This window comes from Candoia aspera, chromosome 1, assembly GCF_035149785.1.
Source record: "Candoia aspera isolate rCanAsp1 chromosome 1, rCanAsp1.hap2, whole genome shotgun sequence".
Taxonomy (NCBI): domain Eukaryota; kingdom Metazoa; phylum Chordata; class Lepidosauria; order Squamata; family Boidae; genus Candoia; species Candoia aspera.
The window spans coordinates 53,160,401-53,178,176 of record NC_086153.1 but is presented as its reverse complement, the minus strand read 5'-3'; the positions used below and the strand labels follow the sequence as shown (position 1 = coordinate 53,178,176).

General features: G+C 39.5%; 1 protein-coding gene across 1 annotated transcript in view; it reads right to left on the bottom strand.

Annotated features, from left to right (window-relative positions):
• The window catches only part of DNAH14 (dynein axonemal heavy chain 14), a 292,199-nt gene that overhangs the window by 238,569 nt on the left and 35,854 nt on the right, over window positions 1-17,776 (bottom strand). Inside the window, 4 exon segments of the mRNA XM_063289142.1 lie at window positions 2,187-2,235; window positions 8,845-9,139; window positions 9,573-9,735; window positions 15,735-15,991. Coding sequence (XP_063145212.1) covers window positions 2,187-2,235; window positions 8,845-9,139; window positions 9,573-9,735; window positions 15,735-15,991 — 764 coding nt within the window.

The following is a 17,776-nucleotide window of genomic DNA, read 5'->3' as shown; positions in this document are numbered from 1 at the left end:
CTCCACCCGGGGGGGGGGGGGCTCCTGCTGCCTCCAATGCCAACTGCAGGCATCAAGGCCAGAGAACCCAAAATTTCAACAGGGTCTGTCTGTCCTCCCCAAGCCCCCGAGGGAAGGGGCTGGTAACAAGGCCCGTGGGGCTCTCAGCGACCCGAATCCTCCCCCCACCAGGAGCCGCAATCAGCATCCGCTCCCGGTCGCCATCTTGGATTAAGATCCAAGCCATCTTGGATTAATATAATTGGAATTTAAAAGTAGAGTGGACCTATGGAAAGCTACAAAGAACCAACACTGGATGGAACCAGCAGAGGAGCTGGCACCTGAGTTTGGCGAAAGTTGGGAAGTATGGAAATCGCTGAACAGACTGCACACACGCATAACAAGATCCAGAGATACTTTGAACAAATGGGGCTATCCGGTGGCCTCTGCCCTTTGTGAATGTGGAGACATGCAGAAAACAACACATATGTATACTTGTCCTCTGTGCCCTGATCAATGCACATTTGAAGACTTCATGACCGTGCGACCGAATGCAATTAATGTTGCCAGTTTCTGGGCGAGATCTGTTTAACTTTTATATATTTTAAGTCTTGTATTTTATATTTTAAATTCTATGTTCTACAGTACGCCTTATTTTAATTGTGATGCTTCTAACACGAATAAATAAAAATTGGCAAAAGTCATTCAGAAAACAGATTATCCATTCATAAAACCATTATCAGAGAGGGTTTGTGCAGTAGTGAGTTAATATGTTGGTTCTTCTTACATATATACTGAATAAAATAAATCACTTCAAATTCAACGATTTGAATGTATACTGACATGTTCCAATGTTAACATTTTTTGGTGAAGCTTTAACAATGGAAACTTACTTACCACCAATTTAAAAAAAAAATCACCTATCACAAAAAAGGCGTAGAGCCAGGGGCTAAGTCAGCACATTTCCAGCCAATGTGACAGAACAGCTACCTCTTTTTAATAACAGTATCTAGTACTAGAGACCAGAATTTGGTGTAGTAAAGGCATGAGGCTGGAAACTGGGAAACTATGAGTTCTATTCCTACCTTAGGCATAAAACCAGCTGGTTGAGAGTAACTGGCCCAAAGTTACTCCACCCTAGGAAGAAGGCAATGGCAAACCACTTCCAAAAATCTTGCCAAAAAGCTGCATGGACTTTTACAGGCTGTCTGGTTGGAAGGCACACACACACATACAACAATCCAGTACAACGTGTGTGCTTGACAATGTACTTTTGTGTAGAGAAAGTGTGACATTTCTCCATATCTGCCATATTCTAGACAACAGCAAGTCAGATCAGAGAATTGGGAAAATCTGTGTTTGGAAAAGGTTGTTACTTCTTCCAGAGTAAAAATATTGAGAAAGGCTGGGTTAGTCTATTCCCAAGGCTGTCATAACTTTGGGTTCATAAGAAGTATGAAGTATGAGATTCGCACATAAGAAGTATGAAGTATGAGATTTGCACAATCTCAATTTCTCTCTTTTTATAATGCAGGAGATACTATTCCAGGCTTCTTGTGGTCTAGCAAACTACATCATTTTTCATTCTTTTACATAAAACACAATTAGATCAGTATTTAGACTTTTTATCTAAATGTAATTTCCTAGTAAATTTTTTTTGTATCATCAGAAATAAGCACTAGAAATCTTTCTGTGAACTGCTCCATTATTTTTATGTCTCTCTGCATATATATTCTGCTGCATAAAGCTACTCCCATGCTGATGATAAGGGTGAAAGCATATTATGTTACAAAGTATTTGCATTTAAAATATGCTTGCCACACAGAAAAAATGTGGTATGAAAGGTCCCCTGTGCAAGCACCAAGTCATGTCTGACCCTTTGGGGGGACGCTGCTTTTGCAATGTTTTCTTGGCAGACTATAGCAGGGTGGTTTGCCATTGCCTTCCCCAGTCGTCACCTTCCCCAGCAAGCTGGGTACTCATTTTACCGACCTTGGAAGGATGGAAGGCTGAGTCAACCTGAGCCGGCTACCCAAGAATCCAGCTTCTGCTGGGGTCGAACTCGGGTCGTGGGGAGACTTTCGGTTGCAATACTGCTGCCTACCACTCTATGCCATACGAGTTTCATAAAATGTGGTAAGCCACTAAAATAAATATACATACCTTTTACAATGTTAAAAGCAAAATACATTCTAAATTATGCATACCTCTCATATACGAGTGGTTCGTTCTTTGAATCAGAGGTGGCCTCTTTTCCTTGAAAAGAAAGAAAACCAAAAACAATCCTTGAAAACCTAATAATTCAAACATGTTAAACTGAGTCCTTCTCATGATTAGCACAAAGACAGTAAACCAGCTAACTTCCCATGGGGTCAAATTTGCAATTCCCTTTACATTTCCAGAACCTGGGAATAGCACTATAGCAGCTTTTTTATTTTTTGTTTTAATGCTAGCAGTTTCCCTTCAATAATATTGAGATGAAGCATCTTGTTTGGACAGTCCTGCAGAAAAGAAAAAAGACCATTGCCAAGCAGTGGTCACAGCGAAGGATGCTATGTGCCTGTGGAACAAAAGTAAGGGGAGAAGTCCAACAAGCCACTGATCTTGGCAAAGAGTAAGCTTTCAGAACTCTTAAAATAATTTTTGCCTGTTTTAAAATGCCCCTATAAAAATAGAACAAAATCAGAATATGGTCTTGCTATTAGAGGAAGGTATATCAAAACCTTTACTCTAAACCTCATATCATTTTCTTTCTTGAATTTGCTGTTTCTCTGCGAGGAAAATAGTCAGTTACCTTACCAATAAATACAATTTCAGCCTGTATTTATAAACTCTGGTTCCAGTTGTGAAGATCTGGTAATCTTAATATTAATCCATTAAAAATATTCTATAATCTTCACTGGCCAAAAAAAATCTGACAGAAAATCACTTTTTTCCTCTCACATTAGTAATTCTTCATGCATTCTCTCAAATTTGGTATTGGGATGGGGCAAACTCTGTATAGGCATAGTGACTGTGCCCCTAATGTCTACATTCCTACCTACTGCATGCTCTCTCCCAGACCCTCTCCTTGGCATCAGCAGGAGCATTGCCGCTCACCCTCTGATCAGCTTTGTCACAATGTACCACATCAACCTCACAATGCACTGCAATAAGGACCTCTCAGAGCAATGGATACAGAGCTGATGACAAAGCTTCTCTGCACTGCTGCTGGTTCATCTCTCTGATGACCATTACAAGTCTTATATATAGTAAGAAAGATGAGTACAACCTTATTCCTATCCCTCTGATATAAAATGAGACCTTATACATTCTGAGAAAACACATGAAGAAGACAAAAGGAATGCTGCAGTGTGGCACCCTAGTTTTGTTACTATCTTTTTATTTGCAAAATACAGAGTAGGAAAGGAAAACACAAATACTAGCATAACAATAACCTTGCCTAGTTCCAAGAACAAAAAGGGAAGATCACTATTTAAAACAATTTTATTGCAGTTTTCATTAAGTGAGTATTTAAAAAAACATTTTAGTACAGCTATGCAACATTCAAATGGCTATTAGCATCAATGGCTATGACCGTTGATGGAAGTGTGACTGCCTTTGAAGGCCATCTGCTGGAAGACTAGTGGGCTTCTTTGTGCAGTTGTTTAGCCACTGTAAGAACAGACTGCTGGAATAGATTGGCCTGGTCTGATCCAGTAGGGCACTGCTTATGTTAAAACCACAGAAAATTATAAAAATAAACCATATTGAATGTATTCTCATTCAAAATGGTTTAAGTTTTACAATTCTTGGTGGGGGGGTGGAATACTGACTCAGCAAAGCTATGATGGGTAGTAAAGATAATTATCTACAGGCCCATCTGGTGATGATCACAGCATATGAATTTGTGATATTGTAATGGTATGTGACAATAGCCTTGGGAGACAGGGGGAAGATACCTGCAAAAGGTATCTTAGCCCACAGAAGGAAAAGGGACATGGGAAGCATCTCAGAAGGGACCCTCCCTAGTTTTCTGGAAAGTAAAAGTAAAGGAGGGGAGACATGTTTTCAGACTTGCAAGATTCTGTTACTGTAACCTTACAATAAAGGTAGTATTAGCACTCATGGCTTGTGCTTCTTGTCTGGACTACCACAAAGGGCTGACAGATATGGAATAGCAGTAATCAATAAAAAGCAAGACTGAAAGATTGAAATTAAATAAAAATTTCTATGCTGTATTCTTATGAAACTAAGAGAAAGTGAAAAGATGTACTAAATGAAGGCAGACTTACCTTGTAGAGTGGATGAGTACATACATAGAAGTAAAAGTTAAAAATGAAGGGGCTAAAATATATGTCAGAATGTATCAATTGGCGTCACCAAGGTTTTTATGGATGTGTATGAAAAAAGAGATCCAAAGATAGTTGCATGTTATTTTCCATTTAATTGTGATAATGGAAGAACCAGAGATGCTATTTGGAAAAAATATTGCAACATTCTGATGACTGTGATCCAGGAAAAAAAAAAAAAAAACCTCTGCTAGATAATATGAATGGAAAAGCCAGAATGAGACAAGAGCATACAGAAAAAAGGATAGTGCCTTTTGGAGACCCAAAAATGAATAAGGAAGTTTATTGGTGAATATCTGTTAAGAAAAAGGGCTGTTTTTTCTGAACATCTAGTTTAAGCATAAAGGTAAAGGTTTCCCTTGACATTAAGTCCAGTCGTGTCTGACTCTAGGGGGCGGTGCTCATCTCCATTTCAAAACCGAAGAGCCGGCATTTGTCCGTAGACACTTCCATGGTCATGTGGCCGGCATGACTAAATGGAACGCCATTACCTGCCCGCCAAAGCAGTACCTATTAATCTATTCACATTTGCATATTTTCGAACTGCTAAGTTGGCAGGAGCTGGGACTAGCAACAGGAGCTCACCCCGTCACACGGATTTGAACTGCTGACCTTCCGATCAGCAAGTTCAGCAGCTCAGCGGTTTAACCCACTGCCCCACAGAGACCCCAGTTTAAGCATACATCTGTTTATATATATACATGGCAATTTGGGAACACAGTGCAATTTTATGCTGGGCAGGGGGTTGCAGACCAAATTACTACTCTTCAGCAAGGCATCAGAAATGTACAAATGTGAGAGTCTGAGAGCATGTTTGTTGATTTAAGAAGCAGGAGATGACAGCATCCCAGCTGAACTGTTCAAAATCTTGCAAGATGATGCTGTCAAGGTAATGCATGCTATATGCCAGCAAATTTGGAAAACACAAGAATGGCCATCAGACTGGAAAAAATCAACTTATATCCCCATACCAAAAAAGGGAAACACTAAAGAATGTTCAAACTATCGAACAGTGGCACTCATTTCACATGCCAGTAAGGTAAGATCCTGCAAGGTAGACTTCAGCAATTCATGGAGCGAGAATTGCCAGATGTACAAGCTGGGTTTAGAAAAGGCAGAGGAACGAGGGACCAAATTGCCAATATCCGCTGGATAATGAAAAAAGCCAGGGAGTTTCAGAAAAACATCTATTTCTGTTTTATTGACTATTCTAAAGCCTTTGACTGTGTGGACCATAACAAATTGTGGCAAGTTCTTAGCGGTTTCGGGATACCAACTCATCTTGTATGCCTCCTGAGGAATCTGTATAACAACCAAGTAGCAACAGTAAGAACCGACCACGGAACAACGGACTGGTTTAAGATTGGGAAAGGAGTACGGCAGGGCTGTATACTCTCACCCTACCTATTCAACTTGTATGCAGAACACATCATGCGACATGCTGGGCTTGAGGAATCCAAGGCTGGAGTTAAAATCGCTGGAAGAAACGTTAACAATCTTAGATATGCAGATGATACCACTTTGATGGCTGAAAGCAAAGAGGAACTGAGGAGACTTATGATGAAGGTGAAAGAAGAAAGTGCAAAAGCTGGCTTGCAGCTAAACCTCAAAAAACCAAGATTATGGCAACCAGCTTGATTGATAACTGGCAAATAGAGGGAGAAAACGTAGAAGCAGTGAAAGACTTTGTATTTCTAGGTGCGAAGATTACTGCAGATGCTGACTGCAGTCAGGTAATCAGAAGACGCTTAATCCTTGGGAGAAGAGCAATGACCAATCTTGATCAAATAGTTAAGAGCAGAGACATCACACTGACAACAAAGGTCCGCATAGTTCAAGCAATGGTGTTCCCCGTAGTAACATATGGCTGCGAGAGCTGGACCATAAGGAAGGCTGAGAGAAGGAAGATAGATACTTTGGAACTGTAGTGTTGGAGGAAAATTCTGAGAGTGCCTTGGACTGCAAGAAGATCCAACCAGTCCATCCTCCAGGAAATAAAGCCAGACTGCTCACTTGAGGGAATATTAAAGGCAAAACTGAAATTCTTTGGTCACATAATGAGAAGACAGGACACCCTGGAGAAGATGCTGATGCTAGGGAAAGTAGAAGGCAAAAGAAAGAGGGGCCAACCAAGGGCAAGATGGATAGATGATATTCTAGAGGTGACGGACTTGTCCCTGGGGGAGCTGGGGGTGTTGGCGACTGACAGGAAGCTCAGGCATGGGCTGGTCCATGAAGTGACAAAGAGTCAGAAGCGACTGAACGAATAAACAACAAAAAATATGATAAAATAAATAGACTTGAATTATGGTATGTTTTGCACAGATAAAGAGTTGAAGGTTGGTTGCTGAATGCAGAAAGTAAAGCACGTGTGAGAATAAATGGAATGGTTAGTGAATGGTTCAGCACTGAGCAGAGAGTAAGATGAAGATGTGTGCTGTCCCTTTTGCAATTTAATATATTTATGATAAATATGTAAGGAATGCTACTATGCAGATGTTGCATAAAATAAAATTACACCCTTTGGGGATAAGACTAAGAGAGTTATAGTTTAAGGTCTCTTTTGAAAGAGGATTACCGAGGCTAAGGGCAACAACACCATGGTTCTTTATCCCTAATATTCTGAATTCCCTTAATTCTATGGCTCATACCAGTATCCTCATACTAATATAAATGATCCCTAAGGTTTGTTCCATACCTGGTTTTTAAAACTTAGAAACCTAGAAGATGCCTTTTTGGAAGCTTGTTAAACATAATATCTTGATGGGGAGAGGAGAGAGAGGGAGTAGTGAGTCAGAGACTAACAGATCTGTCCTCACATAAGAGAATACATGAAAGAAGTACATTAGGCAGTCAAGTTTCAAAGCACAAAAAATACAAGGGCACCTGCAGGTAAGGAATCAAAGGAATCAAAATGGTGGCCATGGCGACATGATCAAAGCCCGGCCCCTGTTATGTGTATCTCACACACATAAAATACATTAGAAAGGGTGGAGCTCTGATTGTGCAGTGATGGCCACAATTTGGACTTTTTTACCCCCTTCCCCATGGGCCTTTATATAGGAAGCTATAGTTTCTCAATTTTAACTTAATTAGTGCTCATCAACTAAGTTTGACTGTAAGGCCATATGGGTTTGCTAGTAACTTTATTTCCAAGGCACTCTCCCTTGTAATAAAGTACTTTCTGGATATCTTCTGATAGTCAGTCTGGCATTTTCATGGACACATTTCTCAATGGCTGATGGCTATACCAATGGAATCTGGATCTGAGTCCTGAGTAGAGGGTGATGAACTAGCGGAGATTGAATCTAGCCTAGCTTATCTGATGCAGAGGACTTGGCAGGATTTCCTAACTTATCTTCCTCAGAGGACCAGCATACTGAATTCTCAAAACTATATGGCATATGGAACTTCATGAAGACTTCTGAAGAGACAGCCTCTAACTAGTTAAAATTACTCAAATTGTCTCATTCCACAACAAATTGCTGAGCAATTTGCTGAGGTTTGGTGAGCAATTCAGAACACCTTTGGGCAGCCAACTCTAAGCCTTTAAATATTTATGCATATTTATACATGCAGCTTTTGCATGTAAAACAATAGATTGGGTGGGTGGAGGAGAGACAGAAATGAAACTACATGATTAATATGTTTTTAGTGGACTGTTTTAGGATTCATGTCCAAATCAAAATATTTCCTCACACTGTGACACCACTGTGCCTATTAGCTTGACGTATGAAATAATTTGTCCTACAGAAATAGCAACTACAGTATGCCTGCAAATACCATGTAATTCTATCCCAAAATGATTTAATTACTTACATAATGCTTGTCTATTTTAAACAAATTAGAATTTAAAGGAGCTTTCTTCTAAGTAGCATCTGTAAAATGTCTGCGGTTTTTGTAAACATTGCCTCTCAACAATGTGAAAGATTATGTACTTCTTGAATTCTGTAAATGTTCCTGTTGCACAAGCTTTGTTCATAACTGTTTGAATCTTAGGTATGATACTTACCGAAGGAACAACTGCACTTACAGATGCTATTGAATTCTAAACAAAATTAGGAAAATTGCATACATTTCTTTTAGAAAAAAAATCACAATTTAAAAGAGCCTAGATCTAAAACGGAGAGTCTCTTTCTGCAGACGTATTTACTGTGCCTAAAAAAATTCTGCTAAACAAAAAGAATTACAGCTACTTGTGACTGTCCCTTTCTAGTCAATGGGAGACATCAGTCTTGCCTCGGTTTCAGATCAGATTCCTGATTCAATCCAAGTTAAATTATCTACATTTCTGAAGCATCCCATTAGGTGCAAACTCAATCTTCTGATCAGTATTCATTCTTAGAATTAATAATGGAATTAAAGAATAAGTCAAAGGAAGAAGAAATAACATGGCAGTACCAAAGAGCAGTATCCCAATAGTACCAAATGAACTGATAGAATAATGGTCCATCTAATGAAACTCTGAGCTATGGCTCTGGGCTTTTATAGGGTCAAACTTAGCCTTATTTTCAAAGAACTTTATTAATCTTACCCAACAGCTTCCTTTTTTCTTCATTCCTGAAGTTACCCAAAACTTGTGTGGTATTTTCTGATTGTTCTTCATGTATATTCTTGCTATTGTGTTCAGATGAGCTTTTCAAAACTTCATTATAGTGTAATGTTTCTTTCAAAGAGTCTAATGAAGGTTCTGAAATATAATCATCATCATCCTGGTAAAATTTTCTACGATACTCCTGTTCATAAGGAATTCTCAGACAAATATTTATTTCAAATATTGGATAGTATTCTTCTTCTCCTTTTAGTTGCTTTTTCACTTCTTCTAGTATCTAAATTCATAGGAAAATATAACAAAAATAGAATTTTTTTAAAAAAATCATCATGCAAAGGGAAACTAGAGAGAGTTGAAGATTACTATTGAAAATAAATGATTTTCAATCTGAAACAAGGAACAAATAAAAGCAGAAGATGGAGAAAGGAGAACTGCTATCATTGACTTGATACTAATCAGTAGAGAAGACTGTGATAATGTCCTTTTAAATCTGTTGTAAAGGACGAAGAAATTTTTGAGAAATATTGGAAAATGTATTTAATTTTCCTAAGTTTTTTCATAGAGAACCATGAAATTATTTTGTCTCTGAAGGCATATAACAATGAATAGCCTTCAGCATATATTTAAATTGTATCACTAATATAAATAAATATGAATTGTCTGATAACCAGCCTCTGTTGTAGGATACTTTTATTTAGAAATCAATTCACCTTGTCTATATCACTGACAGTAACAATTTCACGTTGTATTTCAGATTCCTTTGAACGGTGCAATGATTTCTGAGTATCTTCAAATTGCTCATTTTCATATACCCACAGGCATTTATTTTCAGCTAACATGTAAAATGCTCTCTCAATTGTGTCTTTATATGCTCTGTGTATGTAAAAAAAATAGGAAAAATCCTAATTCATATTTTAAATAGCAAAATTCATTTTAATAATTGACTTAATATCTCAAAGGTACTTAATACATCAAGGACTTCATTGCCAAATGTTTTCTTCACTATTTATAATACTAAAAAAGTCACTAATAAGGATAATATAAATTATCATTATAGTACAGCATTTTCACATTGCCACTTTCTGTTCTCCAGTCCCTCAAAATCAGTTTAAAGACCTGTGATAGTTTTCACTGCTATGCATATTGTTATCTAGCTGCTTTACTCTTGTTTGTGTTAACCAGTTGTTAAATTTTTTGTAAGAACTCCAGCCAGCTGAAGATGAAACACACCCAGGCCCACTTACTTTCAGTTGCCCATGTACCTCTGGGTAGTCATCACCCATGAGAGAGAGAAAAAATGGCAGGTCTTGACAGTTTGGGGAACCCTCATAGACCCTGCTGCTGGAGTGGCTGCTCTCATTGCAACCAGCATCTTCTTCCTCCTCCTCCTGTGGTTTTCCTCTAACAGCTGTTATTGAGAGACTCAGCACAGGCTCTTCAGTGGTGGGCACTGACAGCTGCTGGCCTCCTTGTTTCTCTCATAGTCTTGTTCTAATGTTGCTCCCCACAAGCCTCTAGCTGCCACTAACACTACTATTGCCTCCTCAGGTGTAAGCTGCCTCTGCTCTCCAAGCAGCCCAGCCATGCTGCTGTAGAAGGCAAAATGGCTATAGCTGTTGCTGCTGCTGCCCCTTCCACTCAGAGAACTGCCATGGCTGCCATTCTTTTTCCTCTTGCTCAGCTCAGCCTCTTGGAGGGCAATGGGCCAGGAACTGAAATAGTTCTATTGCCTAATTTAGATAACATCCCTGCTATGACCTTGCAACTCTGAGTACAAGGAGTAAAGAACTGCTGCTCCATCTTAAGCTAGGAAAGGTTCTGGAGAGATAAAAATGCCTTCACTCCCATTCCACAAATAAATGAAATGAAATGAAATAAATTGCTTGGATACACACCCTCCTGATTGTTGTCCTTATTTCATGCTGTATGCACTTGTCTTACCATACAAAATCAATCTGTATGGTTCCTATGGAGAAGTTATTACAAAGCCATTCAGCCAACCTTCCCCTGAAAGACCTGCTAGAATGGCTGGATTCCAAAAGCTGGGTGATAGGGTGACAAGGGTCCCTGAGGAACTGGATTACCCATACACTTGAAAAAGTCCCAGCATTTCAAAGAAAACATTAGTTTTATGCAGTTCCAAATATAACTATAGCTGAAGAAATCTGAAGAAGCTGAAGAAAGCAATATTGTTATTCTCTACTGCAGACCATGCAACCAAGAAAAATAAGTGGACGTCACTTTCTAAAAGCAAACTGAAAAAGCTGCGTGTCACAACATTCCAGAAGTTTTTAAGCAATGCAGAAAACAATTGTAAAAAAAATAAAACCTGATCAATCTTGTGCAGACAAAGCAGGAATTCTATCAGAACTCATTTCAGACTTTGCTCTCGGCACTGTCTGCCAAAACCAGCAGCAGTATGTCAGAGAAAAAGTGAAAATACCATCAAAATTTGTTTTGGGGTTTGTTCTCCACTTCACCTCTAGAACATTGCAGTGGGTAGTTACAGTACTGCAAAATTTGAGAACCCCTGTGATACAGTTTAAAATGTAATTATTACAAGTATCTTGCCCAACCCTAATCCTAATAAAATCATTAGAACAGTAACACCACAGTAATTCATTTTTCATTTTAAAGAGTCATGGTACCTCAGAGTTTGAGAACACCTGAGTTAAGTAATGGATTGGGAGACAATCCAGGGAATCTCATCAGATGATTTTTGGGCCAGTTATTCTATAGTTTCTTCATTTATTATTTCAATGTGAGATGCCTATGCACCATGTAATTCTGGTGGCTAACAGAGGGGAAAAATACAATAGCAATCATGAAAAAGACATTGCACTGAAGGCAATTCACACTCTTAACACGAAAAATAGGCTAATGTGCTATCTTGGCCTATGGGGGAGAATCAGGTTTTCAAAGCGTTTCTAAAGGCTGGGAGGGTTGGGATTGTCCAAATTTCAGGAGGAATGTTATTCCATAGGGCAAGCACAACAGCAAAGAAGGCACACCTCCTGGGTCCCATAAAATGACATTGCTTAATAGATGGGACCTGGAGCATGACAACCCTGGAAAATCTTGTTAGATGAGCAGAGATAATGGGAGACAGACAGTCCTGCAAATATCCATGTCCTGTATCATGAAGGGCTTTAAAATAGCTGTCATCTGTGACCCAAGCAGCAGAAGTAGCCTCCAAGGAGGAGGAGTTGCTGACAGTTGCAGCGAATACTGTGTGTCCTGTGCCTGCCTCATTTAAATGGTGGCATTGCCAGGACCATTCCCTGCCAGTATGAATGTCCCCTAACAGACATGAATGTAAACCTGTGAGGCAGACCACCCCAATCTCAGAGGAAAGATGCTGCTCCATGCAGAAGTGGGTAACTTGTAAGGAGGCTATAAGTATTTCTACAGCATGACACAGTTGTAGAAATTACCAGCAACAGTTGGGGTGAAGGCTTTACAACTATATGAGCCAGACAACTTTGTCTCAACTTCTGAAGAACGTGGTATGCAAACATACACAATATGTACTCCCATTTCTCATTCTGCCAATTCAGTGCACCTTTGGCAGGCTAAGGATGAGGGTAGTGCATCTATCTTGGCAATCCTTGATCTCTCAGCTGTCTTCAATACCATTGATCATAGTATCCATATGGGCCACATCAGAGGATTAGGAGTGGGAGATGTGATGTTATGGTGGTTCTCTTTCTTTCTCCAGGCTGAGTTCCAGTCAGTATTGGAGGGAGGGGAAGAGGTCAACCTGGAGGCCTCTTCTTTGTGGGGGGTCTAGGGGCTCTACTTTCTCTCTGATTCTATTTAATATCTACATGAAGCTGCTGGGAGAGGTCATCTGTCAATACAGGGTGTGGTATCATCTGTATGCTAATGAAACTCAGCTGTACATATCTGCCCTGGGCTGACCAAGTGATGCTATCAAGATCCTTACCCAGTGTCTGGAGGCTATGAGAATCTGGATGGGGAAAACAGGCTTGAGTTCAACCCTCACAAGATTGAGTAGCTGTGGGTTTTAATACTCTGTGGTTCCAGAGATTTTCCATCTTGAATTCTGTCTGGGGGTACACTTCCCCAGTCAGAGCTAGTGTGCTATTTGGGGGTCTACTTGGACTCACAGCTCCTGCTTGAAGAGCAGATGGCAGCCATGGTTGGGGGGGCCTTTGCACAGGTTCATCTTGTGCAGCAACTGTGCCTATTCCTGGACCAGAAGGCCTTGCTCATGGTGACCCATGCCTTTATCATCTCCCACTTGGATTACTGTAGCATGCTCTACATACTCTACCTTTGAAGAGTATTTGGAAGTTGCAACTGATCCAGAATGCAGCAGTTTGGGCAGTTTTGATGTTTCTTGATATATTCATATAACACCACTGTTCTGTGAGCTGCACTGGATCTCAGTAGGCTTCTGAATCCAATTCAAGATGCTGGTTACCACATATAAAGCCCTACATGGCATAGGACCAGGCTATTTGCAGGACTGCCTGTCCCCCATTGTTTCTGCCTGCCCCACCAGGTCTAGTAGGGAGGACATACTCCAGGTTCCCTCCATCAAACAATGCCATCTTGTTGGACTCTGGAGTCATGCCTTCTCTGCAGCTGCACCTGTCCTGCGGAACAGTAGCCCCCAGAGATCCAGATGGCCCCAAACCTATTAGCCCTTCATAAGGCTCTGAGGACTTGGCTATTCTTCCAGGCTTTGAGACCAGGCAATTAGGTATGAATTCCACTGGTATTGATCTGGTTTGGGGGATTTTTTTTTTCAGGGCATCATGTGTTTGTACTGTTGTGATGGTTTTAATCTTTGTATGCTGCCCAGAGTCACTACACTGAGATGGACAACTCAATATTCAGTTAGACTGGAGGTGTTTATCTGCAATGAAATGAAATGTAGCAGGTAAGCACAACAGCACTGCATGTGCCATCACAACATGGGAAGCAGTACTACTGACATGCAGCAAGAAAATATGGATGGATGTTACCTTCCCACTGGGCCATAGGCAGATAGAGGATGACATTGTGCGTTCCTGACCTCAAGAAATGGTCAATGGCTTGTATTCATGCTGGAGCAAGCTGGTTAGGATTAGCTTTAAGTGTTGCATGGACAAATTCAGGGAGTGTTAGATAACTGACCTGCATTTCTCTTGACATTTATTACTTCCACAATCATAGGTAGTAAATATTAAATATATACTGTTATGAGCTTCCTGAATGCATCTGATTAGCTGCCAGTGACAAAGAATCCTGAACTTTATCTTTGGCATGCCCAAAGATTCTTTCAGAGCCTATAACAGAACCACTGAGTGGAAACTGCTGATACTTTTTTGAGAGGATCCTTGAAAGAAATAATAGCCTTGTGTTCTGCACAAAGTTCCTAGTAATGACCAGGTAGTGAACAAAGTTTTAAAAACACCCCAAGATTAATGAAGACATTCAGGAGCTTAATGTCTTAACCAAGACAAAAGCTGCCAAAGCCAAAATATCTACTCTGTTTGCTCCTTAGCATGAGTAATTTTTACTCTATTTTGTTTATTTTCTAACAGATATGATAGCAACAAAAATGATTTTTTTCCCAGGACATTTCATCCGGGAAATGAATGAATTTTCCAGGACAAAAGCTAAAAAGAACATACTCATCAATCAATCAATCAATCAATTGGCAGGAAATAGTAATAGTAATAAGGCAAGTGGTTCAAAAGGGTTTTTTAGCTGTGCTAAAATGAAAGAAAACCTGGCTGCGACAGGAAGATGCAAGCTATACAACCACCTCTCAAAAAGCTTTTAGTTGACAGACAATGTGGCTGTAACTTGTAAACTTAAACTAAGTAGTTGAACTATTCTGAGGGTAGGTAAGGTTGAAAAAATATATAGTTTTTATCTCATATGCAGGAAAGCAACATTTCCCAAACTGGGAGTCCTCAAGATTATAGCCCTCAAGATTTACAGACAATTCCCAGAATTCCCCAGTCAGAAGGGGCTCACAAATAGTGAAGGCAGACGAGGTGACCATCTTCAACCATGCACACATGGTAGAGACAGGCTACCCTTGTCTCATTTCTTCAATCTTTAAAAAAAAAGCTGGTCATGTTGTGCCCCAGTAGCTTATGATAAAGGAACAGTGCAGAAGAAAGAAGGGAAAAAACTGGGAAGAGCTGCTGCAGGTGCCAAACTACCCTCTCCCCCAATGCCACCACCAGTTTTCATGCATTCCTTTCCTTAGTTGGGTAAGGGATACTTCATACTACATGAGGAAATAAGGGCAGGCTGCAACAGCAGTGAGAAAGAAGCAGTATGTGAGTGTGCCCCTTCCTTTTTTCTGCCCATCCTCAGTTGCTGCAGTTGTGAGTGCTTAGTATCTTAGCTTTGCCATGGCACCAAAAGACATCTACATGCACATTTGCCAGACAACTGGTTAATGCTGGGAATTTGGGGAGTCAAGATCTCAGTACTGGAGGAGACTGCACTAAAGCCTGTATATCTTATTTGGAGCTACTCCAACATATCTTTTTAATGTACAATTAGATAGTTGGTATATACAGTAGATCCCTACCAATATTATACCTTAGTTATAGCTATTTCCTTTGTACAGGAATAAAGCTAGCATGTGTAACTCAGAGACAAAAAGGAGCAGTAAATCATTAATAATACTGAATATCATTTTTCATTTAAAACATAGATATTTTTGGCCCCTCACTTGTGTTTCATAGTAAGCATTTACTCCACAGAATAAATTTTTATAATTTTTATAATAAGTAACCCAAGCTTTAAAATAAAGGAATCTAACAGGGAATTTTATATACAATATTATTAAATAAGACATTTAGAGCCAATGTTTTAATCAAGAAATAGGCAAAACTAACCTCACAAGGCTTTCGTTTGTCTTCTTTTTTGAAATGGTCATACTACTGGAACCTTTAAATATCTCCAAAAGAATATTTATGGCATTCTTTACCAATCTGCGAAGAAATTCTTGAAAGATTCTATCTATAAGCTGAAGAAACTTAGAAAAACGTTCCATAATGTGCTGCCATCCAGCTATCTCAAAGTATTTTGGTCTCTCTTTGTTATCATATAGTGAATGCTGAAAAAAAAATTCTGCTCCGTTCATTTCTGCCACCTACAGCATTATGAAATAATAAATTTGGAAAAGCAATAAATATATAAAGTAATTTTCATCAAGTAGACATGTTGCATTACTTACTTTTCATTGTTAGGATTGTTTTCAGTGAGGAAAACAAAATGGAAGTACATTTAAATTCATTTTCTTAACAGAAATATTTACCAGGTAAAGTTATATTCTTTGGCCAGGAGGGCACTTCTAGAGTAGATTAGACCTCACCCTCAAGAACATGGAGTCAAGGCTGAAGAAACCATGTTTCATACTTAAGTATTTCTTACCAGAATGGCTAAGAAGCAAGAAGGGTGGTGGTGGTAGTGGTGGTGGTGAACAACAACTACTACTATATCTTGACAACCAAGACAGAATATTAAGAAACAGACACTGTCAGCTTACAGATACTGAAAAGGAGAACAGATGCTCACCAGATAAGAATTTTGATTTTTCCTTTCATGCTGTATGAGCAGCATACAGATAGCAACTAAAGACCATGAACAAAAATTGACTATGTCTGATCACAACACCAGATATCTATGAAACTTTTACAGAGGACAAATGGGAAAGCTTGACTGAAAAGCTTGAAATAGAATCCAGAACCTTTAAGAAACAGGAACTTCTAACAAACCTCTAACAAACCAAGAGAGGCAGATAAAGAATGTTATGGTAGTATTTCACAAGTCATTGACTTGGGGAAATGACAGTATTGTCATCTGTTGTGCATGAAATCATCAAGTTGAAGAGCCAGAAGATCTGTCACATTTCAGATCTCCTCATGTAATTACAGCACACAGATCAAAATACTGGGATATACAGGAACTCATATCAACTGAAGATGAGATACCCAGGATTTTTAAAAAGAAAGAGACTAGTGATAAGACTGAGAATTCATATCAAACTTCCAGAAATCTCAGGAAACAGCAATGGGAGGGATGAAATGGGATGTGAAAATAAACTCCTTTTAGATCTGTGCTATATTTTTAACAGATAAGAAGGGAACCCAACCTTTCTAAATTGAAGGTCTTTCTTATAGCTTTGTGTTGCAATGTTTTCTTACTAGAAGAGCTAGCAGATTTTGCTGTGGCTGCTCCATGGAAGAGGACTGGAATGGGAAAGAGAAATACTACAGGGGCATCACTGGACATGCAAATAGTATGCACATTTTATTTAACAGATATAACTGAGACCTAATCATGGTTCACATGATTAGAATATGTTAATCACAAGATGCAAGTTATTCAAATGTAATAGAAGCATCAGAATGGGATAAAAAATTCCAGTGTATATTAAAAGTATGATCACACAGCCAGGTCTCTTGAGCCACTGAATGATGGAGAAGTGTATGAATCTACACTGATGAAGGGTGGCTGTCATGTTCACCGTTCCGATATTACCGTTGCATTGTAACGTTTCGCATGTCATTTGGCTGATGTGTGTTTCGTCTGGGAGGGGAGGAGGATTCCATCTCGTGGGATTGTTATATGTTACCAGCTGCATTGGAATGTGTTTGGGTTATCTCGTGTGTTCAAGGTTCCTTTCCCAGGACATCAGCAGAAACGGTTACCAGTACCTGGGGGGGGGGGGAGTTTGCAACGGCAGGGCGAGGGGAGGGATTACGTTTGAGCCGAGGGTTTTTAGTTTGTATTTGGCGCGCTTTTACTCATTCTCAGCTTTCTCTGTATTTGCATACTATTCTTTAATAAATCAGATATCATTAAGTTCCTGCTTGTGAGTCTGAGTCTATTAGAGTAGGCAATCATTACAGTGGCAGCCAATTGCAGTTACTAA